This window comes from Colletotrichum abscissum, assembly GCF_030869225.1.
Source record: "Colletotrichum abscissum strain IMI 504890 chromosome Unknown Scaffold_4.1, whole genome shotgun sequence".
Lineage (NCBI taxonomy): Eukaryota > Fungi > Ascomycota > Sordariomycetes > Glomerellales > Glomerellaceae > Colletotrichum > Colletotrichum abscissum.
In genome coordinates, this window is record NW_026850320.1 from 370,378 (window position 1) to 396,707 (window position 26,330).

The window sequence follows — 26,330 nt, forward strand, 5'->3', positions numbered from 1 at the left end:
GTTAAAAACGTCCTTCAACCTTGGTCAAGGAGACTCGTCTCATGGGTCCGTTAAATGGTGTTCTATTCATGCACAGGAGTTTTGTGCACGTTATTGTGAGGGTAATTCTAGTAGTAAGTCGGAGTGGTTATCGACTGTGTTTCCTGGTTTCTCCAACGGCAACGTTCTTTCAAGTATGAGTTCTTGAAACGATGCTTTAGGCCGAGCCTCCACGGCCAGCACCAGCACCAGCGCCTCCTCCGGGAGCACCGCCCGGTGCACCTCCACCACCCATCATGTTACGTGCCCTAGAAAGAGTTAGGACTGACTTCTATGCTATTGTCACAGGTAGACCACTTACATGTCGGCAATGTTGGGGTCGGACATGAGAGAGTTCAGGTCAGGCATGCCGCCACCGCCACCGAAGCGGTCGGCCATCTCGCGCAGGCGCGGGTTGCTCATGAGGTTGTTCATCATGTCGGGGTTGCTCATCAGGTTCTGGGCCATGCTCGCGAACATAGGGTTGTTCATGATCTGGCTGAAATCGGGCATGCCTCCGGCACCACCGCCAGCTCCTCCGCCTCCGCCGAGCATGCTCGCCAGACTGCTCAGGTCGGGCATACCGCCCGCGCCACCGCCCATGCCGCCACCGACACCGGGTGACTGGCGGGGCAGGTCGCGCTCCTCGACCGACATCTCCTCGACACGGCGCTTGGCCGTCTCGAAGCCCTTCTTCATGGCCTCGCTGCCGCCGGAACCCTCGAACTCGATGCCCTTTCCGTAGGCTTCCATTGCGCCCTTTGCGTCGCCGAGGGCGAAGCGGGCGAGACCGAGGCGGGACCAGGCTTTCGTGTAGGCCGGGTCGACGGCGACGGCGGCCTCGGCGTCCGCCTTGGCGGATTCGTGGTCCTTTGCGGCGGAGTGGGCGGCCGCGCGGTTGGAGAGGAAGACGGCGTTGCCGGGGTTCAGGGCCAGGGCCTGGGTGTAGAGGGCGATGGCGGAGGGGTAGTCCTTTGAGGCCATTGCGGCGTTGCCCTTTGACTTGAGGGCGTCGGCCTCCTTCTTATCTTCTTCGGTCACCGTCTTGGAGGCCGAGGCGGCGGCGTCGGCCGCGCCTGCTGCTGCTGCGCCGGCGGAGGCGCCCGCTGCCGCGGCGGGGGTGGAGGCGTTCTTGAGCTTCTCGTAGACGGAGTAGACTTGGTGGAGGTTCTGGGCGCCGACGGCCTCTGCGAGGATTTTCTTGTCGGTGGGGTCGACCTTGAAGGAGTCTGCGATGCACTGGATTGCGACGTCGATGGAGTCCTTGTCGTCGGCGGGGAGGGTGCCGTCATTGACCGAGGTGGAGAGGAATTCGCAGATTGCGACGGCGAGGCGCTGTTTGGAGGTTACTGTCGCCTGGAGGAGGGGTAAAATGTTAGCTCATGATCGTAATCTTCTCTTGGCTGTCTGTCCCTGGGCAAGGGGGATCGGGACGGGTTGCTAACCATTTTGACGATGTATGAACTTGTGGATGTGTATATAATCGAATAGAGGGAGGCCGACACGAGGATGGGGGTATCAAGAGGTGTTGTAAGATGGTGGGGAGCTTGGATGTTGTGTTGTTGGTTTTTTGGGGGATCGTCCTCCTTTGTTACGATGGCTGGCGGGTTGGGCTTTGCGGCTGCTTGGCTTGCCCGCGTCACTCCCCACGTTCTCTTTTCGCCCGGTCGGTACAGCTGTTTGGCTGGAAGGTTCCAGCGCAGCCGCGGTGAAGGTGGGGGAGGAGGGGGACTGGGCGGGTGGGCGTCAAGCGGCGGCGGCGTTGGAGCCTTGGAGGGGAAGAGCCTGAAGGAACGTACCGGTTACCCCGCTGAACGGGACAGGCGCATTTCCTCTTGGCTTCAATTTCATGCAATCATGCAGATATACAGTTAAATGCAAATAATATCTTTGTTCATCACTGTTGACCGCACGATAATAGATCAATACCTCAATCTGACTGATTCATTACTGTCAAACAGAGGCCGTAGAGATGAGAAACGTCTCGCCATGCTGAATGACATCTAATCATAGAGGAAAGTACTAAAGCAAAAGAGATATACAATCCTCCTATCCTATCCGCCAACGCCGTTTGATATGCAGGTGTGTACTGTCGCTGTTAAATATGTTTGATTTCTCATCTCAACATTCCCTAAGCGGCGGGAGAAATGGAAGAGGTCTGGTTCCTCCGCCTATCAACGTTGCGAATCTTGCGGAGGGGCTTGTTCTTCGCGAGGCGGTACTTGGTGTAGAGCCGAAACACGTCGCGGATTACCACGTACATGCAGCCTCCGACAAGGTTCCGGCCCCATTGCTCCTGGAGAAGACCTGTTCGGATCTTGAACCGACCAAAGGTACCCGCAGGAGATGTCCAGTGCTTTGGTAGCGCCAAACGGATGGCCTCGCCCATGGCGGCGGAGAAGACTGGTAGCAGGAGTGTGCTCACGATTGCGTTTGTGACGTCCTTGAGGCTGGCCTGAATGCCACGCTGGCGTGGAGCTGCGGGCGCCGGCTGGGCTGCTGGTTGCTGCGGTGCCACGATCGGTGCTTGCTGTGGTCCGTTACCTGGCTGAGGCAACTGGGCAGGGAGGGCGGCAGCGATATCCCGGGCGCCGTTGTCTTGCTCCGCTGCATGTGCCTCCTCGATCTCCTCGACGAGAATCTCGAGGTTGACCATATCATGGTCTTGTCCCATCTCCACTTCTTCCAGCTCAACCTCCATCTCCACGTCGGGGATGTCCAGCATATCGATAGCCGCATCGATCAACCCTCCCACCAATCCGACGTTTCTAGCAGCTTCGTTGCCGCCCTCGTTGTTCCTACCGCGGCGGCGGCGGTTGCCGTTCTGTATGTTGTTCGCCTGAGGTGCGGGCTCGGGCAGTCCGGCAATTATGCGCTCCCACCTCTTCTCGTACGGGCAGACGAACTCGTGCCATAGGTTATTGTATACAGCTCTAATGTACGGAAAGCACGCTGCCGCGAGTTGAGGGGACGGGGGCCAGGAGAAGAAGTGGTCGTCCTTGGCCATGTGGAAAACGCCGTACTAGATCATGTCAGTCAGGGCCGCGAGAAATGAGTATAAAGAAAGGTATGCTTACCAGCGCGGCGACGGGCATGAAGAAGACATTGCCCAGAATAGGGACCGATGAGCCCAGAACCAGGGCGGGCGCGATGGTCGGCAGGATCGCGACGTGGATCCAGTTGACCATGGGCACGCCTCTGGGGTTCCTGTCATTGAAGAAGAAGCGATACGTCGCCTCGGGGCCCGCAAACACCCGCACCGCAATGTTGCCGTACATGGCCAAGCTGACCCATGTGCCCGCGCCGATCCCGCCGAGGATCAGGCCCGGCGACACCCTGCTGAAGGACTTGTAGATCTGGTTGCTGAGCGCGAGCGCCGGGTCGTAGGGCTCGTCAATGTTTATCTTGGCCTTGCAAACCGGGCAGAGGATCTCCTTGCCCTCGCGCTCCAGCTCCGTGACCCACTGGATCATGCAGTCTTGGTGGCCTTCGAGGGTGCAGGGGCACGGGTCGACCCAGGCGGACTCGGAGGCGCCGGACTCGTTTTCGTCCATGAGGCAGATGAAGCAGCGGCGCTCGCCATCTTGAAGCCCGGTCTGAAGCGAAGGTATCGTGTCGGTCATGCTGGGTAACTGGCGCGACGGTGCTCAAGGTAGAGGTGGTCGGTTTGTTGAGGTTCGGGGGTGGGAGGTGCGGAGGAGAGTGAGGGTATATCGTGTGCGGGAGCTCTTGAGCCCACGGCGCAACAAGGTTCGCAGAAGTGGGAAGGTGTGTGCTTCTATCGCATGGTAAGGATTGCAATGAAAATCTATGGTTTGGTATCGCGAAGGTATGGGGAAGCGATGCTGAAATGTGAAATATCGTGAGGTGGTTGTGAACAGCCTGATTGTCCGTCAGTAACTGGTCAAGCTTAAACGGGTGTGACATCAACCGCCCCAAACGTCCGATCAACCGCCAGTGGAAATCCATGGTGAGCCGAGGCGCAGGGTGGAGCCCTCGGGAGTTAAGGTGCTCGAAGTCATGTGGCTGGACAAGCTATGTCCCTCTAGCTTATGTGCCAGTTCTGTGGCTGTGCAGCTGAGTCAGCATCTCTGTGACGGCACAACTGGACGGAAGGTATCAGTTAGGCGATCTACAACTCGTTGAAGGCGAAACCAAACCTTCCCACCATGAATCTCTTTTATAGGCAGTCACAAGCAGGCCGTCATTGTTTCGCATATATGCTAACAAAATCGAGCGTCTAAGAGATTCTGTAGTTGCTTGGGTAGGTGTATCGCCGTGACTAAGACTTGGGGAAATAATATTTTCTCCTCATACGGACTCAATCAAAATTCGGCCAACAGCACAAAACCATGATCATTGACGCGCAATACAAACTCCTACGTTTCCTTCCAGACAATTTCATTAAACCTTTCCTCATCCACGTGCTCTTATGGTCCTGGACACGCGGAAACCACTAGATCATTGGGCTTTTCATGGCCATCGGTAAGGGAAGAGAGGCTTGCCGAATGGCGCTTTCCGTATTTGATCATGATCTTCGGACTCGAGTATCGGTATTGTCTTCCCATAATTCCCCGAGGCGTTCTTGAGTAACTGCCATAAAGTCAATTGGAATATGAAATCCATACCTAGTCCAGCCTTGGTTTCATCTAGTACATTTGCCTGTAACGTTCCGTATATCTCAGTCAATAGGTATACAGGATGTTATCAGTGTATGAGGTAGTGAGCCTGTGGGCAAAGAAACGTCCACGAAACTCAGAGCTGTTCCCATCTGTGCTCGGTTATAAATTGCTCCTATTTGTCCGTGTTCAGTTCGAGTCGAAGATCTTTGTGTCGTATAAGAAAGACCAACATGGAGGGGCTGTCCCCCTTCAACTCCGATGATCATTGTGTAGATCTCATCAGCCCATGCCATTGACTCGATCCCAAAATTCAGGCATATATTTAATATTTGGTATATTTCGTGGCTTCCCTCTTCCTCTCATCTCTCCACACTCCTTGCTCTGGTTTGTTCATCTCACATAGTATTCGAACGCAATCGGTCTCCTTACCTCCTTTCTTCGGCGACGGGCATATCATCAGGAGTGTTTTAGATAGCAGTATTATATACTGCCAATTGCCTGCCCCCCCCCCCCCCCCCCCCCCCCCCCCCCCCCCCTCCCTTTCTTTTTTTTTTTCTTCCCCATATTTTTTTGAAGCGACCGCGTCCCTTCCCCCCTTTTTTGGGGCGGGGGAAATTATCAGGGGGGTTTTTTATAAGAGTTTTTTTTATTCCCCCATTCCCCCCCCCCCCCCCCCCCCCCCCTTCCTCCCTTTCTTGTCCCAGGCCTTGCACGAGATCAAGCAGCGGCTGCCCAATTCACGCCTTACTTGGGCTTGATCAGGCTCAATTGATGGTCGAGGCGTACAGGAACAATGCAAAATATAGAGACTAATTGCGCTCTTGCATCAACTAGTCCAGACTCGAGATCATCGAACTGGCATCAAGCAAATCCCCGAACTCGAGGTCGAACAGGAACTGGTACAGGCATTGTACGGTAACCCTGATTCCAGATGCTTTGAGGAGAATGGCGGCGTCGAGCTCCACTCTTGGAAAGAGAAAGAGCGTTGACGATGTCTCCGAAGTAAAAGATGGGTTAACAGTCATACATGGTGACTTCCGATTTATCGACGAGTTCCTACCGAGATCATGTTCCCATGCCAGACTAAATCTTTCAGACAGGGTGTGCTTGACATCATCGACGCCAATAGGCTGTTAAAATCCATCGCTCGCCTTGCCGAGCCACAGTAAGGCTGTATCAACTCCAGAAGTCTGCATGCGCGGCGGGTGAAAGGGAACAAATCTTGTGAGCTTGAATTGGCCTTGGAAAATTATACCTGAGGAAGGATCAGGGTTGGGAAACCACTTCGTGACCAGAAGCTCGCCGAATGCTTTGGGATCCTGTGGGAAGATTTCCCTGGCCTCGAGTAAGCTGTGTCGCATACCTTAGTTTTGCCATTCCTTGCGAGTTGTATCGCTTCTAATTGGTGATAGATTCTATCACAATCTTATCCAGTGTTATCAACTCATTTAATCGTCCTTGCGCGGCCCTGATTGTCGCAGGAGAATTGGACGGTCGCGACCGCACGGCTCATATGTCGTACTTGCTCTAGTGCCTCGAGCATCGCACACACGCTCACTCTTACATGTAGTTTGCCTGTGGATGCGGGTTATATCGATGATGACGAATCCAAGACCTGTTCAGATCTGCATGGCGTAATCCCCGGAGATCCAGCTCGCAATGCCAAAACAGTGACTGCATCAGTGGCAGTATCTCGCAGCAGCGTTTGAAGGCCCGATGTTGTTCAGATGGCCATCCCACCGGCCACCGCAGCTTCGCCGTGCCTTCGGCGACGGCAGGAGAATATCAAAAAGCCATCCGCGCGCACCGAATGCGATCATGATATATGCTGCGCCAACCCCTTGATTTTCAACGTCATCCAGGGCAGTGCTTCTGCCTCCCCCGAACGTAGATCTGCCGAGCTCACAAAATCCCCGGCGGCTTCCCGGCGGGATACGACGCTCACCGTTCACGGACTGTGGGCGATCGGGCTCCGAAATGACCCTGCAGATGTCATTTGCTTGGCCGACTTAGCGCCGCGATAGTGCCAAGGGCCGCATACTCCCCTGTCCGTCCGCAGCCCTGCCTCGAGGGAACGCGGCAACGCGACTTCGCAGGCGACGGCGGACTTGGTTGCACTACTGGCGTGCGGATCCGGATGCAGGTACGCAAAGACTTGGTCTCTGGCCTGTGACTGCGATGTAAATGGGATCCAGTGAGCTTAAAACATGTTTCGTCTGAAGAGCACAGCCTGAGAAGGCCGCAGCAATCACAGTTCTGGGTTTGAATGTTTAGGTTGGCACGGGTTGCCACCGTGGCTGTTATTCTCCGCGGGACATCAAGGATTCTGTTTGGATCGAGGGGCCTCCCGTGGTGTTGTCGCCAACAAGATGATCGGGAAAAGTGCCAAAGTGCATGGGTTATTCAGCGAAACACCCTCCTCTCCAGTCTCAGCCCCCTTAAAACGCACAGATGGGAAAGATACTGTGTGGGAAAGTTTCGACATGAGCCACTTAGGTTTGAGACTCTACCGTTGGTCATCCCGTCTCACCATTTTAGCCCACATCGAACAGAGAAGAGGAACCCTGGCCGGGACGTCCCATTGGTGCTTCAGCCCAACTTGACAAGCCGCACGGCTTTTAATAGCATGAACGGCCTCCCGGCACGGTACATCGGATGGTGGGCGCTGCCCCGAGCGACCAGCTGCAGGTGTCAGGGAAGAAGAAATGGTACAGCCACCCATGCACACGCGTCCCCCTCAATAGATTTCACCTACTAATGAACCCCACCATGGCAACTCCACTGCCGGGAGGCCGAGTGGCAGGTGTTTGCCGTTGCCAAATGCTCAAACGTACGTCAGCCTCCTTGAGATGGGGTGGAAGTGAGGTGGTTGGCTCCAGCTTGTCCAGCTGGAACTCGCGTGATGGGTTCTCCTAGTAAAGCTCAAACACCAGGTATCCATGTATCCTGTCGATTCTGCCCTTCTTTAATGGAGACGATGACCCGCCATCGAAATAAGGGGGCGGGTTTGGTTTCCATGGTTCTTCACTGAAAGCCTCAGCCATTTCTCTCGTTCTATCTCTTCTCTTTTAAAACTTCTTTCCCTTCCAATATACTATCGTTGAATTGAATTTTAGAGGGTTCTTCCTTCGCCGTAAAATTACTCACAATGGCATTGTCTTTCGTTCGTCAAGCGTCGCTCGTTGCGCTTCTCGCTTCTACAACTTTCGCTCAAACTTTTACCGATTGCGACCCTACTAAGAGTAAGTTAAACTTTGGATCCGCGTTCATTTGAGGATATTTCGACATGTCCTCCACCTCACGGTACTCTATGCTTTGGTGGATGAGTTGTTTTGCTAACACGAGATAACTTAGAAACTTGCCCCGCCAACAAAGGTCTGACAAAGAGCACCTATGAGGTCGACTTCACCAAGGGCGCCGACAACGATGCCTGGACCGTCACCGCCGGCAACATCACCTACGGCACTGATGGCGCCGAGTTCACCCTGAACAAGAAGGGTGATGCCCCCACTATCGAGACATCGTGGTACTTTTTCTTCGGCCGCGCCGAGGTCCTCATGAAGGCTGCCCCCGGAACCGGTATCGTCAGCAGTGTAGTTATCGAGTCCGATGACTTAGACGAGGTCGACTGGGAGTGGCTCGGCGGCAAGGATGCTGAGGTTCAGACCAACTACTTCGGCAAGGGCAACACCACTAGCTACGACCGTGGCGCGTTCCACACCATCGCCGCGACTCAGACCGAGTACCACAACTACACCATCGACTGGACCAAGGAGGCCGTCACCTGGTACATCAACAGCAACCTCGTCCGCACCCTCAACTACGCCGATGCCCTTGGCGGCAAGAATTTCCCCCAGACCCCGGCTCGCCTGAGACTCGGCATCTGGGCGGGCGGCGACCCGGACAACAACGCCGGCACCATCACCTGGGCCGGTGGTGAGACCGACTACACCAAGGCGCCTTTCACCATGACCGTCCAAAAGGTCTCCATCACCAATGCGAACCCCGGTGGCTCTTACACCTACAGCGACATGACTGGTGACTACTCGAGCATCAAGATCGGCGCCGCCACCGACGACAGCACCAACGCCGGTCAGAACGACACCACTTCAGGTAACACAACCTCCGAATCCGCCTCCGGGAGCTCCGACGCGACAGCGACGCCTTCCTCTGGTTTCCCCGTGTCCTCGGGCGCCCCGCTGAGAAACTCCACCACGACAGGAACCACGATCCGTCCGACGGTTGCTCCCTCGGCCACCCAGTCTGGCTCGTCCGCCAGCGCTACTGCCTCCACCGGCGCCAGCGCTGCCGCTGGAAAGCTGTTGACAGGCGCAACTGTTGGCACTGGTCTGTTTGGATTTGCTCTCGTCGCGATGGCTGGCCTGTTTTAGAAGAGATATCCCCCCATTTGTTACAGTAGTGTGTATGTAGTTCTTCCCACAACAGTTAGATAATACAGGACCAGAAGAGTCCTACTTTACAAAGTTAGCCCTATATCTGGCCCGCGGGATGCGATAAATTCATGTGATTTTAACCCTTACTTCGATGCAGGAGAATGGGGGGGGGGGGGGGGGGGGTGTTTGGGGGGGTTCCCGACCAATCGGGGGGGGGAAAATTGACGGGTCAACCCGCCCCGGGGGAGGACACCCCGGGGGTGTGTCGTGTGGCTCGCGGCGGGGGAGTGTATCATATTTGGTTTTCGTTCTAGAGGTGCGGGGGGGGGGGGGGGGGGGGGGGGGGGGGGGGGTGTGTTTTGGGATGCTTCCAGCACATACGTCGGTGGTAAATATGACGGTTCAACTCGCCCGCGAGGATGAACCCCGTGTGGTATGCAGTCGATTCATGTATGGTTTGCGCCTGAACGCTCAAACTTACGCTGAATTTTCGAGGAGGGATTATTCCGTTAAGTCACAAAGGAATGAAATTACGAAGCCATAACATTTCCTTATTCCCTTACTTTCCCTTTTTGCTCTCTTCACGATGTCATTTCTTGTGATGATGAGAAGGACGTTGGGAAAAAGTTTTGCATGGCGCCGCAGCCCGGAACCACCTTTGCACTCGGGTACCTGCATTTAGTCTTGAGCTGCATCGAATACACTTTATCCATTGGCTCGTTTGTATACCCGAAGGCCTTCTTGAATTTTTGATACTCACGGCTGCTACCTTTAGAGTCCGATAAGGGGCCCAAACATGAGGGGGCCGTGTCAGGTCCTCGCATTGCACCCTTGCTGTCCCAAACTTCAAGTTCGTCTGATCGAATTCCATGACTCAACGACCTCCTGACTGCTACGCCATTATGCAAAGAAGCGAGCGCAACAGGACGGCTCCTCTACCATTCATCAAACTGGAAAGACCTAAGGAGTTCAGACATTGCAGAGAAGATTATCAGCTACTGAGAGCAGATTGTAGCGAGTTTCTAGTAAGAGAGGTTCGCTCTCTGGAGCGAGCCTTTGATAGTTCAGTAATACCCACTTAAGGCTTCGTCTACCCTGATTCTGAGTCGGGGATCCCCGAGACTTCAAGGGCATTCCTCGTAGAGTGCTGCTAATTGACTTCTTAGGGTCACAATGACACTGGATCACAGGCTCAGAGGCTCTGCAAGAGATCTTTCCAGTGATCCCGGGAGTCTCATCATTATGCTTATTAGTGTGCTCTAGATCTGGAGACATGTGGCAAGCCATGATGCCGATTCAGTTCAGCTATTAGACATGGATATTGCAAGACATGTACTGAGTTACTCCCTGAATACTTTCGGTATCGCGTAAACATGATTATTCATTCACAGAAAATGGACTCAGGTTTCGGTATCGGGATAGCTACCTACTTCAAACCTCTGTTACGCATTGCTCCAAATGCTTATGTTCCGTCCGAACCGTATCATCAATCTATACACTTTATGTTCCTTAGCCTAAGACTGCTCATATTGGCTTCACTCGACACATATCGCTGCTGTAACCTAACAGCACGGGATTGATGGTCGCCGTTATCCTCGTCGAATTCAGTTCAGCGCCAGGGCAATATCTTCCATTGATGGTAAATCCTGGGCCGCTGTACCTTCTTATTCACCTGAGCTAGGATGATCCACCGACGGTCCTTGATAACTCACATTTCTGCAAGGACTGGCTGAGGTATTTCCGCACCTCGTTGCCCGCAGAATGCGCGTGGGGAAGTATGGACGATCTCGAAGAATCTAACTTGGTAGCTAGGATGCCCAGAAGCAACTTCATTCTGACTAGCACTTCGTATCTATGTAGTTTTGATGCTCGACAGAAATGAGATCTGCGGGGCAGCGAATGGGTTGGGGGCCACTGCCTGTGTCGCTGTGAACAGCACGACTCGTTCTTCCCCCACTACTCTATCAGGATCGCAGAACTTAAACATGGTAACCTAAACAATGGAAGCCGAAGTACGGATATGTACGAGTCAACTTACCCATGACGATCTACAACTCCAGGTCTTCATTCAGCAGTAGAACAATTCTAGCTGTTCGTGACCAATACTGAATATGGACTCTAGTTTATTAGAGTTCAGAGCTCAACTCATTTATGCCGACAGCCGAATCATCAAGGACACTTTACCTGTCATCTGTGCATAGGTTCCGACGATATACTACTGTGATCACCAGACAATAGGCGTCTCATGATGTTATAAAGTCTTTGTTGTTTCCGCGTACTTCAACTGTGCTCTCATTATCAAAAGCCCATCCACACCAAGTCTCTCGTTCAGCAACCTCCGCTCTCCTCTTCAAACATTCATTTGCCGTCGCAACCACAACGTTCAAAATGCGTGCTACTACTTTCACCGCTGTTTTCGCTTCCCTTCTCACGGCTGTTGCTGCTGTTCCCCAGGGCTTCAGCTGCAAGGTAAGCACCGAACACTAGCTTCCAAGCCACGCGACACTGGCTACGAGGCGTGACCCGCTGGATCGGCTTGCTAATAAGTCATCAAAGTCCGAGGGCTTCTGCACCTACAGCGACCCCAACTGCAACTTCTGCCTCAACATTGATGCTGCCGCCAAGATCAAAGTCTGCCAGGCCATTGACCCCACCTACAAGAGCGCCCCCGGCGACATCACCCGTGGACCTTCAGGAGTAAGCAAACCCCATCACGAACAGAGTCCTAAATGGCATAGCAATTCAAGCTAACTCACTCTTCACCTTGTAGGCCGACTTCCAGTGCGTGGTTACTTGCTGCCACTAAATGAGGGATGTCATTTAGAGTTCACGATGCATGGCCTAGCTTATCCAGAGCGCATCTAGCTTAAAGTCTTGGATAGAGCATACGGATCCAAAGACGAACATGTCTAAAACTCTCCAGACCCTTGGTTGCCTTCTTCTCCTTGGAAATTGATAGTCATTACCAAGCGAGATCTTTGTTTGTCAGGTTTTCCAATAACATTTCGCTGTGCTAAGAATCAAGCTCCAGCAACGAAGATCGCGGCGGGGTTTGTGGTGGCTGTCCGAGAAAGACGGCGTCTACACTCCCCGAAGTAAGCAAGTGGCTGGGGTGTGTGACAGCACCCTAGAGTCTGGTGGCTGTGATGAACGTATGGAAAGGGCTTTTAGCTGTCAAATGTTGATGGCCTGGACAAGTCGGAGACCGATTGTCTAGCTGTAATTGGTCTTAGACCCTTGACGTCCAGACATAGTATGGAATGTATATGCACATGACATCGGACAACGGATGGCAACGAGGCCCGGGCTGAACAGACGTGGCGCTTATTTAGTAGTAAAATCCACATTTTCCCCAAGGATTGTATGGACTGAGCGGCGCTACGGAGGCACAGATGCCGACAAGCTCATTAGACGCATGCCAGCAACCACGTCAATGTCGGCACGGCCCTTCTACCAACCTCCGATGGCCGGTTGCAGGACGGTGGGAGATATCAAAGCAGTCGGTTCATATAGAAGCTGGGAGAGCAGATATCAAGATGATGGGGGTGCAATTCTTACGACTGTGTCTTCACTCCTGGGCCTGAAATCATACACGTCAACTTGAAAGCATTCAACCCATTGAAGCTCTGGCTTGACTGGAGGTCTTATCACTTACAACCCCCAGCATTCGAAATCTTTTCACGCATTCGCAACATCGAACGAACTCTAATTCAACTTTGCGACCCCTGCCAAGAACCAAACTCAATTCCTTTGCCATCCAATTCTGCCAAGCCATGTCAACTTCAACACCGGCCACGAGTGGCCAGCAGGTAAGTTACCCTGTATTACCGTCATGTTGTCACCGCTGACACCGCATAGACGCCGAAAGGACCTCCTTATGCACCAGTTACAGCTCTTCTGGGCTTGACGCCGACCGTGAATGTCGACGTGCCAATCTGCGCCGTTTTGATCGTTTTCTTCCTCAGCGGATTCGTCCTTAATATCACCATCTTTCGGCGGAATAAAGCTCGCGGGCACAAGTTCCTGCCTTCGGTACTTCTCGCCGGTTTCTGCATGGCCCGCAATATGGCGCTGGTCCTACGCATTGTCTGGTCTACCCGCCACGACAATGCTAGTTTGACAATCGCCGCCAATATCTTCGCGGCCGCGGGTGTCATCATCCTCTTCATTGTCAACCTCATTTTCGCGCAGCGTTTGGTCAGGTCGATACATCCCACCTTCGGATGGGGTCGCATCCCTTCGATCGCCTTCAAGGCTCTTTATGCCTACGTCATCATTTGTCTTATCATGACCATTACGATCACCATCATTTCTTTTTACACCCGCAACCCATCGACCTTGAACACCGCGCGCATCATCCAGTTGTTTTCCGGAACATCTCTTGCTACATTGGCCTTCTTGCCGATTCCGATTGTCATCGCGACCGTACTCATCCCCAGCAAATCCGTCCCAGAGCCCTTTGGCAAGGGTTCGCTCAGGACAAAGATCATCCTGGTTCTCTTCACCTCCACCCTGCTAGCAATGGGTGCCGGCTTCCGCATCGGCGTGAGCTACACTACGCCCCGGCTCGCGTCGAACCCAGCATGGTACCACCACAAGGCGTGCTATTACGTCTTCAACTATGTTATCGAGTTGATCGTTGTCTTTACCTACGCACTCAGCCGTTTCGATAGGAGGTTCCACATTCCCAACGGATCCAGTGCACCGGGTCACTACTCTGCAGGTGTTGAAGACGAGAAGCGCTCGAGCAGCACCAGCAACATCAACGACATGGATGCCGAGCGGTCACCAAGTTACAAGGAAAGCTTTCGAATGGAGAACAGCCCATAGAAATAAGATATGACTTATGACAGGGAGAAAGGAGTTTGATAGATTATGATTTAGAAAGTAGAGAGCTATGGCTCCTCCTACAGCAGGAAAACAAGTGAACCTGCAGAGAATGTAAAATATGTAATATGTTAAGTATCTTGGACCATCATGAACGGTTGTGTTGTGCCTTTTCTTGCCATAAGGACCTCAGTACGAGAACTCGAAAGCGAAGCCGACGTCTGGGTCATTCTGATAGACGGCAACGGTAACGATGCCATCTCCATAGTTGTAGTTGCTGTAGCCGAGATCATCAGGTTCGGCGACACGATCAAACCGACCCGGGGCTGTGTTGAACCGGATCGCTTTGATAAGAAGTGATCCGGACTCAGGAAGACCAAGGGCGCTCAGTCCGCCAATCTTGACAAACCAAACGCCAGTGTTCGGACGACATCCAGCCAAGATACGCACGACTCGCTGATTGGGATCGACGGTAGCGTACGTATCCACAAGCGTGTCCTCGGACATCTCGGTGCGTACACGATACCCCGTCATGCTCTGGGCATAGTAGACGTACACCGGATACTCCCGAGCAGGCCGATAACTAGTGTCATACATGTCATAATTGGCACCGGTCTTGTCCTTCCCGAGAAGATATGCCAGATAGTCGTTGAGTTCCTGACCGCCTAGCCAATTGGCCCGGAGACCTGGCACGTTGTGTCGCTCCAGCTGGCCAATGTTCCATATGAGACCGGACGGAACTTGCTGATCCGGGTGGCCGTACTCCTGGACGTTCCAGATACCCTGAAAGTCGACGCCAGCAGCATTGAGATACTGACGGTAACTATTGAGCGAGGTAGTTAAGTCCCCGTTCCCGTAAAGGAAATGAAGACTGATCTGGTCGGGGATGGAGTTGTTGGACTTTATGAACTCAGCCCAGCGTGAGAAATAGTGTTCGACGCCTTGCGAAAAGTTGGGCAGATGACCGTAGGACGGCCCAATGACTTTTGCATTAGGGAAATCCCTCCTGTAGAATGGTGAGCTAGAAGAGCTCTCGGCCCGGGGTTGGGTGATCAACTTACATGATCTTGTGGTATGCATGACCCCAGTACTCCAGCCATCTGTCTATTCCTCGGCCGAGGAAGTCGACGTTGTCAATTTCGTTCCAGAGGTCCCACCAAATGTTGTCGATCATGCCATCTTGTTTCAGCAGCGCAAAAAATGTATCAAGGAAGTTGTCAAACTCTGCGTAGCTTCCTCCGTCACCCGGCATCGGCGTCTCGGCGAAATTCGGATACGAATCGGTCCCCCACATATCATGGATCATGATTTGGAAATTTCCCCCGTGGCGGCGTGTGACCTGGTATGCAGACTTAAGGTACTCGTAGCGCCCCTTGCGTCATTGTAAGCCCAGGTAAGGGGGTTTCATAGCTTAATTTGGTACTTGCCATGAACTCGTTTAGTCCTCGAGTCCATCCACGGCGGGGCTCAGCCAACTGCGAACCACCAGATCTCATGTTCCAGAACTTGATGTCAGATAGCCAATGGTCAGGGATCTGGTCGGGGTTGTTTGGAATTCCGAGTAAGACACCAGAAGCCATATGTTGCGGAGTACCGGTGTTGTCGTTGAGCCAGACATAGGATGACCCAGAGAGATCACGCTTCTGGATGACAGAATGGGATACCGGTTCTGGAGCGCTCAGGACTGCGCCCAGGGCTGGCAGTGTCAGGCCCAATAGGACAATCAAAGCATTTCGAGCCATGGTTTCTGTAACTTCGGCGCAAGAAATGTACTTGGAAGATGGCCTTCGAAAATCCTTTGATGAAGAACGAGTGAAAGAAGGAATGTTCGAGCGGTCAAAGGGGGGTTTATATGGCAGACCTCATCCTATAACGCACTGGCTTCGCGGGTATCACCATAATATCTCAGACTACTAGCAAAACAGCATCTCAACTACATTCACGGAAAGAATCTTGCACATAGAAAACTAGTAGGCAGCTCAATAGGCGCCCATCGACGTTATTTTCCCGGGTGCCATCATCGCTTGTCGCATCCGGATAAAGAATGCCAAGTCCGGTGGGGGTATGCCCGGTGGGCGTCCGGTGCACAATGCCGATTGCGCCGTGCCGGTATATGTAATTCAAAAGTGAGAGGAATCGCTATTGGTGTAATTTCTTCGCCGAGCACACTTGATACAACCCAAAAGAGCCGGTGTGATGCCCGGCAGAAACACAAACGGCGGGGGCGGGAGACCAAAGCCTCAAACGAGGGGTGAAGCTGGAAATCAAATAATCGAGACTACCTCTTAGTCACGATAGCTTCTCGTCTCCTCAAAACTATGGATAGAACGAGATAATTACCCCTGAAGCGCCTGCTCTGAGGAGCATGGTCATGACTATGCTGACCCACGTGCATACTTACTTCCATCCTGGCTGTCAAATGTAGCATCTAATCAATCAAACTGATGGATTAGATTACGTCAAAGTCTAAATTTACGGCTTATCAGATGGGGCGATCGTCGCTCGTTTGAACCCGACTGGACGCCGATTCAAACAGAATGAAGTTTTTGAGCGAACCAGATATTTCCTTTCTCTAGAGCGGGGCTTATCCAGGTACAGCGCCGAAAGACGCATCCGCGCGGGAACATCGTAGAGCGCAGAGTTGAGGGAAAAGCAGTTGAAAGACAACGAGAACTGTTCTTAAGGTGTATATAAAGACGGCGGCCGACTCTTGCTTGCTAACTTGATCCTTCTCATCATCACTCGGAAACACAAAAGAACCCCAGACCAACAAAGGGCCAATCACGGTATCATCTCAACTATGAAGTTCATCCAAGTCTTTGCGATTTTCGGTAAGTTAGTTGACGATTTCAACCGCGGAAGTTCGCTGCAAACTAACGTTTTGGTGCGCAATAGCGTCGATGGCCATCGCGGCCCCCCTCGCTCAAGAAGCACGCACCGAAGCAGCAGCTGGTCTGGAAGCGCGCCAGGGCTGCCAGTGGGACCCCACCAAGCCTCTGGGCGGGTGCCCATAAGTGCATGATGGTCTCAGCAGCACACACGACAACTCGTTGAGTTTCCAGTATGAGCCAAGTCAGACGGAGTCAAGTCCTGGTGCTTCTATAGTCTAGACTTTATGCATTCTATTTTGGCCATCTTCCTCTGAAGACCGTTATTGAATATCAAATATACACATTAAATCCTCAAACGAGTCATTCACAGCCCCTCAATCAACTTGGGCAAGATGACATTGTTGTACTCCCACACCACAGTCGAGAAGCCTGCAGAGAAGGCTGCTCCCGTGTACCATGTGGAGCGGCGGCCTTGAAGAGCTGTCTGCTTCTGAATGAATCCTGTACGAAGATCCCCGCCGGTAACGCGAGGATGCATCTTCCCATGGTTCGCAAAGGCAACAAAGCTGACTGTGCCGTTTGAAGCAGGGACTGTTCCGGCCTCAATTAAGTTGCCAATGGACTCAGCAATGACGGCCTTCATGCTCTCTGAGGTATCCTCATCCGTGCCGACAGCCGTGAACTGGAACAAGTCTTTGGTACCGCCAATGTAGTCGATGCGACCCACCTGAGAGGGGGTAGGGAAGACGGTGTAGTTGGTCGAACCGGGAGCGGGCGACCTGTTGGAGTAGGCGGTGCTGATTTGCAACGACGGGTGACGTAGGATGCCAGCGTAGACGGTGGTGAACTCGATCTTGTCAAATACTTCTTTCTCGGTCTCGTCTGGACGGAAAGGAGCGAGACTTTCGGGGGTCGGCTCGAAAGCGATGAGCAGGCGCTTTGCGTCGATGCAAGTCAAGGTGCCATCAGCGCCGGCAACCTTCACGGAGACACCCTCGTCAGTGCGTTGAGCCGTAGAGACGACAGTGCTGGAGTAGATAACATCATCGCCGAGGAACTTGGCCACGCTCTCGTACAATTCGTAGAGGCGTCCCGAGGCAGGGACCGCGGCAGCGGCGGTTCCCAGTAAAGCTCGCACCATGGGGACGCCGGAAGCCTGCATCACGAACAAGGCCGGCACGTCCATGGTATCACCAAGGCCCTGTGCCGTGGAGTCCCAGATCTGGGGTACGGCGGCGGCGATGTCGTACTTTTCGACGAACTGGCGGAAGGGCATGACCAGGTCCTCCGGAATGGCGTCCGCATCAGGGAAGTTCTCGAAGCCTGGGAGAATGATGTCCTCGTATTTCTCAAGAACGTCGAGGTACCTCTGAAGCGCGGGATACATGGCGTCTGAAGAAGGCGCATTCCAGCCTGTCACCGGCGAGCCCGTCTTGAAGTCGACGTACTTGTAATCAAGTGTGGTAAACTGCATCGACCCACTGGTTGAGACATTCATGCGCTTCGGGAAGTCAAAGGTGTCTTTGTACTCCATCCATGCCTGGACACCGACGTTGATGGACTTATTCGAAGCCGAGTCGTAGTAGAATGCCGTATGGCCACCCTTGAAGATAATGTTAGTTACGATACGTAGTTGCTTCAAGGAGAGGCATCTAAAGAAGGGAGGGTGACGGAAGAGAGGGCGTAACTTACAAGTTGACTAGCCTTTTCTACAACGACGACACTCTGTCCATGGTCTCTCAACCAAACAGCAGCGTGAGAGCCAGCAGCACCACCACCGACGACAATAACATCCCGAGAGATGGTATGGTTGCAACAGCTCAACCCAGCCACGCCCTGCACCACAAACGTAGCGACGAGACTTGCACCTGCACGCATCGTGCTAGAACGCATGTCGACCGAGAAAGCGTGGATAGTTCAGAGAGTTCTCACCAACACGTGATCTTTTGGAATGCGGCAGTGCTTCTGGTGTGGTAAAGCAATTGGCAATGAAACGCACGTCTACGGCGAGTCTGCAGAATCACGGGAGATTTTAAATCGAGTTGTCAAATGCCCGCAAAGTAGCACAACATCAATTCCCGAAGGTTGAACACTACGTCTGCATAGCCTACGTACTTGACTTTCTCAACTAAGTATGCATATCTCGGTTGGTGAAATCGATCGTCTTGGCCGCCAGCCGTTCTCGCCGACATGGAGTCTTCACCCCGCATTGGACCAACGGCCGCTGCATGCCGGAAATTGCATTGTGACTGATGGATCCTAGACGGGTGAGCTAAATCGTGAAACTTTGTTGGATGTCACGTCGATTTCGTCGAACCAACAAGTTCAACAGCGAGAGAATACAGGCATCTTTCAAAGATGGTGTGATAATACTACACCTTGAGGGGCTTTCGAACCAGGATTTTAGGACACAATGCTCCGCTTTAGAGACCGGGGCTCCGAGCCCGGCCGTCCGAATAAGTTGGACCATCAACCAACAGGCTGGGTGGATAGTGGCCGGGGTTGAAATGCAGGGGCGCGGCGCCAGCAGTATCCATAAGTCCCACCCGGGCCGATGGCCTCGATCATCCGAGCAAGCCCATGCATTCGAATTTTGCGCGGTTTTGCGAAGGGCGAGGATATTCTGCCAGCAGCTCCTGCTATTCTGCCACCAAGTGTGGCTACGGCCGCTATACGACCGCCGGTCTCGGGCACATACATAAGCTAGGCTCTACGTAGTCAGTATTTAAATAAATTAAACTAATTAGAGGCCGTTAATTAACTTATAATTAATTAAATTATTTTAATAAAAAGTATAGTAATTAACGAATTAGCTTAATTCGATGTAATTAACGAAGTAGCCTAATTAATTACCTAATTAATTATTTAATTAACTACTTAATTAACTATTAATTACTCCGTATAGCCTATAGCCCGTAATTTAGTAACTTCCTTTACTTTAGCCTCGTACTCTATTTTAGCCTCGTACTTATTAATAAGTCTATTTATCTCGCTTTTTATTATAAGATTAATATTATAAGTATAATCCTCGTTAACTAGATTTTATAATACGTTTAATTATATAAGATTACTAATTAATTAGAATTATAACTTTATAAATATTAGTAACTAAGGAGCCCTTATAAAATTAATCGTATTATTATTAACTATATTAATTACTTTATTAATAATAGCCCGCTAATACTTCTATTATATTTTTATACTAAGCTCGTACGTATTAAAATCGTATATAATCTCGAGGCCTTATTAAGTAAAAATAGCCCTATTTAGTACTAAAAGTACTATTAACAGTAATAATACTAATATAAGTATTATTTTTACGTATTTAATAACTTCTTCGTACTTAAATATAGAGGGCTCTCGTTTAGAAAAAGTATTTTAATTAACGGCTAGCTTTTTTAACTTATTTATTATAATTATTATAATACTTATTATAAAGCCTTATAAATAACCCTTACCTCGGATTTATAAGGGATTAAATAGGGGGATAAAAGTATTATTATTAATAATAGGCTCTAAGCGTTATTAAAACTAATATAAATAAATTTTTTTTAATAATATTAAAGTACTATCCTTAATATAATACTAAAGGACGTAATAATAAAGTAGCCTATAAGTAGTTCGAATTAAGTAGTATATATACTTTTTTAATAGCTTTTTTAATAAACCTAAATTTAGCTATTTACTTAGCGTATTAAGTTTTTATAAGAATTATTTAAAAGTATTATAATATATATATAGACGTACTTTTTTTTAAAATAATCCCGTAATAGTATTTAATATTTTAGCTTAGTAACGGGTCCGATAAGTACTAATTATAGTTATTTAACTTATTTAAAAAATAACTAATTTATTAAATACGGCTTTAAAATTACTTATATAGTAATAAACTCGTACTTTAATACTCGTATATAAGGATTTAATAATTAACGTAGTTAAGTAATTAAAATACTTAATTTAATTAACTTAAATAAGTACGAGTTTTTCGTATTACGGCTTAAGCTAAGTATTAATAACATAATCGACTACTACTATAAAGTATTTAATAATTTAAAATTTAAATAATTAATTATAGTATATAATTATTAATTAGTTATGGAGGAGATTATTTTAATCCGTAAAGAATTATTAAAAATACGGGTTATATATAACTATACTAGTCTCGTCTTTTATAATTAAGCCGAAGTAATACTAAGTCCGAGCTAGTATATTAAAGTTAACGTACTAATAATAAAATATATATAATACTACTTTAAATTAAGTATTATTATTAAGGGTATTAAGTAAAATAATGTTACGATTTATATACGTAACTTATAAAAAGGGAATTTTATAAGCTTAGAGTAATACTAATAGCTAGTTAATAACCTAACTATAATTAGCTTTTTTCTTACTAAATAAAAAGTAGCTCGCGACTTAAAAAGTATAATTATTATTAATTATTTTATAAATCTTAAATAATAGTATATTAAATCGGTTAGTTTTATATATAGAATTTATTAATAGAATATCCGGATATTATTAAAATAAAGAAATCGTAATAATAAATACGATAAATAAGCTCGTAATATAGCCCGCGTTATTACGTTAAAAGCGGTACTAGTACTTTATTAAATTACGTAATTAATTAAATAACTACTTAATAAGGGTCCTATTACTTAATTTATTATAGTAGTAAGTAGCTAATATATTAAATATATTATAAGTAACGATATTATTATAATCGCTACTTTTTAACTATAAGCTTAAAAGAATTTAAATAAGTCGAATGCCCTTATTTTATTAATTAACGATTTAGTTTTTTTTATTACGTAGTAGCGTATAGTAATAACGTATAAAAACGTTAGTATTACTAAATAAGTAGTTATAATAATTATAAAAGTTATTAATAATAGGATAAAAGAACTAATTACTATTTAAAAAGCTAGTAATAATTTATTAATAGTAGTTTATAAACGAGGTTAAGGATTTATAATACTTATTTAGGTAGGTTAATTTTACGAAGCGTTATTATTTTTAATTATAATACGGGTTACGAGTATAATAATAAGTAATAGTAGTTAGTACCTTAGTAGAGGGCTTATATTAAATAATTCGGATTATAAAGCTAGTCTCGTAAGTAGCCTCGTTAAATACTATTTTAACTTTAAATAAGCTAAAAAAGCGCTAGTTATAAAATAAGTAGTTATACTTTATATAATTATAATCGTTATAATTAACGGTATATTAATAAATAAAGGGATTATTAATTTTATAATTATTCTTTTTTTATGGTATATTAACGTTAGGAATAGCTTTAATTAACGGTAGTAGCGACGGCGAGGTTAACGAAGTAGTGGTTGTAAGTGGGTAGGTAGGTGGGTAGGTAGGTAGGTAAGTGGGTAGGTAGGTAAGTGGGTGGGTAGGTAGGTAAGTGGGTGGGTATGGGCAGCTGGGCTCCGTGGTCGGAGGTAGGGCCTGCCGCAGCCACACTTGGTGGCAGAATAGCAGGAGCTGCTGGCAGAATATCCTCGCCCTTTGCGAAAGCCTTGTCAATGTTGACAGATGAAGAACGAAGGCCGGTTGTGGCGTCGCCGGCACGCTTCCAAATCGCCACGACTTTGTCCGGAAACAGCAACAGGGAGGTTGGCTTGAAAGCTGAATATTGGACTGTGGTTCGTTCATTGCTGCTGCGGGAAGCGTGATTCTCGTTGAGAAACGACCTGATATCCCACATCTCCCTGTCATATGGGTCCGTTTAGGCCGTGCGTGCGGTCCGAGGTAAGATCGGGCTGGGCCGGATCGTCTGTTCCACTTGAAGAACTAAATAGCTGTGCTGTGCCACAAGAGTTCTCGTGTTACGATTCTTGTGTTCGAGGAGTTGACAGTCTGTATCTGTCACTCGATGCCCTATACTCCCACCGTTTAATCCTTGTTCTTGGCATATGTAGCCCATGTGGTAACGCGCTGCCCGGAAATCCCGGTATGTTCAACCCCTCTTCTCCCCTGTGCCACACCAATGCAGATTCTTCAAGATTGCACGTTGAAAAGGAGTCACCAACAGGGTAGTGGATCCCTCGGAGGGAGGCATCTACGCATCGAGCAATAGTCTCGCAAGAAATACGACGTCTGTCATTTTGGGCTACTGTGGCATGCGCGGTACGTCTTCAATGTTACCACAAGCTGAGAAATTATCAAATAACGGCTAACGCCTAGTGAAGCTCGAGTTGTGACAAGTTGTGACACGCTGCAAGGTGCAAATTTCTTCTTGCCCCCTTGAGCCTAAAACCAGAAGCGTCGAAGAAGTGTGCATGAAGCCAGGACCGGAAAGTCGTGGGGCCAAGCCGAGGCCAAGAGTGCGTGGGTTCCCTAACACTTGTAGCCGTTAGAATAAGCATCAAAGTGCTGATACTCTCCGTAGGATTCTCAGTGATAATGAACCGCGGAAAAAGAAGGTGGCTTTATCCATAAGTCTACGTTGCCCTCATCGTCGCTGCTGCTCTCTTTCTACCCTCTCCAGATTCACAATCATGAAGTAACGATGGATGGCCTTCCTCCAGAATACGTCAATGCTAGCAATGCAGGGCGGATCGTCGGCGTCGTTGGCGCTTTCCACTTCATTGCTCTGGCATTCGTCTCGCTGCGTGTTTATGCTCGCGTGGTAATCCTCAGGGCCTTTGGAGCCGAAGATGCCCTCATAGTGGCTGCCGCCGTAAGTCCGTACTCTTATATCAGTTTGTCCGTTGTTGAAGGTCGAAAAGAGGTTATTGACTTCAGCACGATTTAGATACTCGCCCTTGTCTCTTGGGTCTGCCTGGTCCTTCAAATACCTTATGGTCTCGGTCGTCATGGTTCGACAATCCCGACAAACGACAGAATCGAATTCGAGCAGATATCTTTCTGGAAGACGGTTTTATCAGATGGCGTCGCGATGGGACTGTTGAGGATATCGATGGCAATAAGTCTACTTCGACTAAAGAGGGACCTTCAATGGTACCGATGGTCGCTTTACGCCGTAATTGGTATGTATGAATACGAAGTTGTCGCCTCAGATCCAAGAAGTCGATGGCTAAAGTATGTAGGTTTTGTTATTGCATACTCGATTCAAGCAATTGCTTGGTTGTTTGTTTACTGCACGCCATATTCGGGCTGGTGGGAGTTTCAGTGGATGAACCCCTTCGATCCAAGGTGTCACGACTTCAATCTGTTTATTAAACTGACGTACTGGAATATCTGTAAGTCAGCCTGCGTGCCGGGCCGTCACGATTTCTGACAATCCTTTTGGTCAGCCTGTAACATATTTACCGACATTTGCTTGGGAGCGTTACCGATTCCCATCATCTGGCATTTGAAGATGAGATTCCGCGTCAGACTTTATGTGATAGGCATCCTTAATCTTGGTTATTTGTAAGTCTTAATCATGTCCTGATATCCTTCTCGATTCGCGAATGCGCTGACATGATTCTCAATCCAGTGCAGTCATCATGGGCATTCTCAAGGCTGTATTCATGTTGACCACAGGTGGCAGTCCAGATGCCATATTCGACTATTGGGTTCATTTCTGGCAAAAGTGAGTCTACTTTCATGCAGTAAACTACTTTCACAATGCAATGTGTAGACGTTAGTGAAAGTGCGCATCCTAATTAGTCTCAATGCGAACTAGTCTTCAACTCAACATCGGTATCATCGCAGCTTGCGCCTCGTACCTCAAACCTCTATTCGGTCGCCTCTTGAAGATCAACAGCTCAGTCGACTACTACCCTAGCAACGAACGCTACGGCCGAAGTGGTCAGACGCCCCTTGGCGGCGGTGCCTCTCGCAACACCCCCTACGCGAGCGGTAACAGGAGGACCAGCAGGATCCCGCTGGATCGCAGTTTACATGACGAGTTCGAGATGCATACCAAGGACGAGTTCAGTGTAACTGAAAGATATGTTTCTGGCATAGGTGCCAGAGCTGACGTGGTGCGCTCGCCGATCGCTATGGAAGGCCGATGTTCCGCTGAAGCTATGTATGCTGGTGCTTTGCCTTCCGATACGAACAGCGAGGAGATTATACTACAGAAAGAGCATGGAAGAGGGATTGTCTGCACGAGGGACTTTAGTGTCAAGTACAGCGAGAATGATAGGTTTGGGCCAGTGGGTTCATCGAAGTCATAACAAACATGGCAGGGCACTTCTTCTTCAAGGAATTGGCGTAGGAATCATATATAGTGTTTAACAACATTGAAAAATGTTATGGACCGGAGAGATATTTCCCGATGTCTCCAGTTGATGATTTCTCATTGAGGCCTAGGGACGCATACTTCTTCAATAGCTCCTCTTCATTCCGTTTGGTCGTCATCATAGTCAAGAGAGTTGCATTTTCCCTAGCAAGACTCATCCGCCCGGGAACTACTTTATCCATAAGGTAGATTTTCATCTCCCAACTGCCTAATTGTGTGTGAGATTCCTACCGGGAGCAACTGAGTCCCAGGGAATTCAACGGCACGCAAGCTGCAAACTCTCATTTTGCATGCCATGGTCGTGTGCCTCAGATAGACTAGCGGAGGCGGCACAGGGATGTTCGCGATGCGGCTGTTTACCGATTCCGATGCCTGGTCATGGATCCTCGTGACAATGGGCATGCCAGACCTGAAAGCCGGCGGGAAACCTCGGCACTTGCCAGCCATCTCCTGGATTGGGTACAGGAAATGAAACGCCCAGCTGGGGTACGACGATCTCGGACCCGGCACCGAACCAGCACCAAGACGTCGGGTTCTGATGAGCTGAGACCTGCTAGTCCCGGTTGTATACCCACCGGGATGCGTTATCGAGTCATACGTGGAACCAGTGGAAGAAATGTCAAAGCGGATTCCGTCGGCGACGAGCCAGCGGTAACGTTGCTGCATGTCAGCGGTTGGAGAAGTTGAGAAAAAGGCACGCGCCGGACTCGTGCGCCAACACGTCTGATGACGCACATGCATGATGCACGGCGCCGTGAACGGTCCCTTGCGATGCCCACTCTCTCGACTCGCTGCACATCGGTCCAAGTAGAACAGCTAGAACACATGAGCGGCTATAGATAGCTTGCCAACATGCAACGGCTAGTAGCTAGCCAATGTTCAGAAGTGTGGCCGCGGCGACATCATCTTCCCGAGGGACCAGGTCTTTTTCTCGCAGATTCTGTAGTCTGATGTCTTCAGTTAGACATTTCTCGCCCACTGGTGAAACGCAAAATTGAATGAGCAAGGTGATCTTGCCAATCAACGGTTAATTCGTAAATCATAAGGTTATCGATTCCAAGGGAAGACCCTGATCTTCGGCCCGCGATCGAGGAGAATCATAGTCTCAAAGATGGCCGTCAAGCGGTTATTCCCCTCCCCCGCAGAATGTACTCCGGTATCTTCGTGAATTAAGCCAGCATAAAAGCCGTATGATTGGCCATATGGCGGGTTTGTCCCCAAACTGGCAGCCAGCAGACGGGCCCACGCCGGTCTGAGGGCCCGGGCCCGTTCGTCACTTGTCTCGGTGGGAAAGTGGGGTTTCTTTGCGTAGTCTCGATCCGGGAAGGAGGCACTGAGAACTGCCATTGATTGAGTGGCAGGTTTGGTCTTGCCTTGTGACAAGACCGATCTTAGCTCCTGCTTCAGTTCCTTTACCGGCTGCACGTCATTCGCC

The 26,330-nt window shown here is 49.6% G+C and overlaps 10 protein-coding genes across 10 annotated transcripts; 4 read left to right on the forward strand and 6 right to left on the reverse strand.

The window, feature by feature from the left end:
* Positions 1 to 196: 196 nt before the first annotated feature.
* Positions 197 to 1,466, reverse strand: CABS01_02062 (tetratricopeptide; the record flags this gene model as incomplete). The annotated part of the gene is made up of 3 exons (XM_060535441.1): positions 197 to 287; positions 341 to 1,374; positions 1,464 to 1,466. 3 exons carry the CDS (start codon positions 1,464 to 1,466, stop codon positions 197 to 199), a joined length of 1,128 nt encoding a protein of 375 aa, XP_060395746.1.
* Positions 1,467 to 2,149: 683 nt separating this feature from the next.
* Positions 2,150 to 3,641, reverse strand: CABS01_02063 (uncharacterized protein; the record flags this gene model as incomplete). The annotated part of the gene is made up of 2 exons (XM_060535442.1): positions 2,150 to 3,040; positions 3,096 to 3,641. 2 exons carry the CDS (start codon positions 3,639 to 3,641, stop codon positions 2,150 to 2,152), a joined length of 1,437 nt encoding a protein of 478 aa, XP_060395747.1.
* A 4,147-nt stretch (positions 3,642 to 7,788) lies between these two features.
* On the forward strand, positions 7,789 to 9,031 carry CABS01_02064 (glycosyl hydrolase family 16; the record flags this gene model as incomplete). The annotated part of the gene is made up of 2 exons (XM_060535443.1): positions 7,789 to 7,882; positions 7,995 to 9,031. The coding sequence occupies 2 exons, from the start codon at positions 7,789 to 7,791 to the stop codon at positions 9,029 to 9,031; spliced, it is 1,131 nt and encodes a 376-aa protein (XP_060395748.1).
* Positions 9,032 to 11,422: 2,391 nt separating this feature from the next.
* On the forward strand, positions 11,423 to 11,840 carry CABS01_02065 (uncharacterized protein; the record flags this gene model as incomplete). Its single annotated transcript, XM_060535444.1, has 3 exons — positions 11,423 to 11,503; positions 11,591 to 11,731; positions 11,805 to 11,840. The coding sequence occupies 3 exons, from the start codon at positions 11,423 to 11,425 to the stop codon at positions 11,838 to 11,840; spliced, it is 258 nt and encodes an 85-aa protein (XP_060395749.1).
* Positions 11,841 to 12,807: 967 nt separating this feature from the next.
* Positions 12,808 to 13,864, forward strand: CABS01_02066 (uncharacterized protein; the record flags this gene model as incomplete). The annotated part of the gene is made up of 2 exons (XM_060535445.1): positions 12,808 to 12,843; positions 12,893 to 13,864. The coding sequence occupies 2 exons, from the start codon at positions 12,808 to 12,810 to the stop codon at positions 13,862 to 13,864; spliced, it is 1,008 nt and encodes a 335-aa protein (XP_060395750.1).
* A 186-nt stretch (positions 13,865 to 14,050) lies between these two features.
* On the reverse strand, positions 14,051 to 15,167 carry CABS01_02067 (uncharacterized protein; the record flags this gene model as incomplete). The annotated part of the gene is made up of 2 exons (XM_060535446.1): positions 14,051 to 14,867; positions 14,923 to 15,167. 2 exons carry the CDS (start codon positions 15,165 to 15,167, stop codon positions 14,051 to 14,053), a joined length of 1,062 nt encoding a protein of 353 aa, XP_060395751.1.
* Positions 15,168 to 15,213: 46 nt separating this feature from the next.
* Positions 15,214 to 15,603, reverse strand: CABS01_02068 (uncharacterized protein; the record flags this gene model as incomplete). Its single annotated transcript, XM_060535447.1, has 2 exons — positions 15,214 to 15,233; positions 15,285 to 15,603. The coding sequence occupies 2 exons, from the start codon at positions 15,601 to 15,603 to the stop codon at positions 15,214 to 15,216; spliced, it is 339 nt and encodes a 112-aa protein (XP_060395752.1).
* A 1,453-nt stretch (positions 15,604 to 17,056) lies between these two features.
* Positions 17,057 to 18,585, reverse strand: CABS01_02069 (FAD dependent oxidoreductase; the record flags this gene model as incomplete). Its single annotated transcript, XM_060535448.1, has 2 exons — positions 17,057 to 18,295; positions 18,385 to 18,585. 2 exons carry the CDS (start codon positions 18,583 to 18,585, stop codon positions 17,057 to 17,059), a joined length of 1,440 nt encoding a protein of 479 aa, XP_060395753.1.
* A 4,570-nt stretch (positions 18,586 to 23,155) lies between these two features.
* CABS01_02070 (uncharacterized protein) lies at positions 23,156 to 23,521 on the reverse strand (the record flags this gene model as incomplete). The annotated part of the gene is made up of 1 exon (XM_060535449.1): positions 23,156 to 23,521. The coding sequence occupies one exon, from the start codon at positions 23,519 to 23,521 to the stop codon at positions 23,156 to 23,158; it is 366 nt and encodes a 121-aa protein (XP_060395754.1).
* Positions 23,213 to 24,830, forward strand: CABS01_02071 (uncharacterized protein; the record flags this gene model as incomplete). Its single annotated transcript, XM_060535450.1, has 6 exons — positions 23,213 to 23,383; positions 23,459 to 23,693; positions 23,754 to 23,906; positions 23,961 to 24,078; positions 24,146 to 24,241; positions 24,335 to 24,830. The coding sequence occupies 6 exons, from the start codon at positions 23,213 to 23,215 to the stop codon at positions 24,828 to 24,830; spliced, it is 1,269 nt and encodes a 422-aa protein (XP_060395755.1).
* Between the last annotated feature and the right edge of the window lie 1,500 nt (positions 24,831 to 26,330).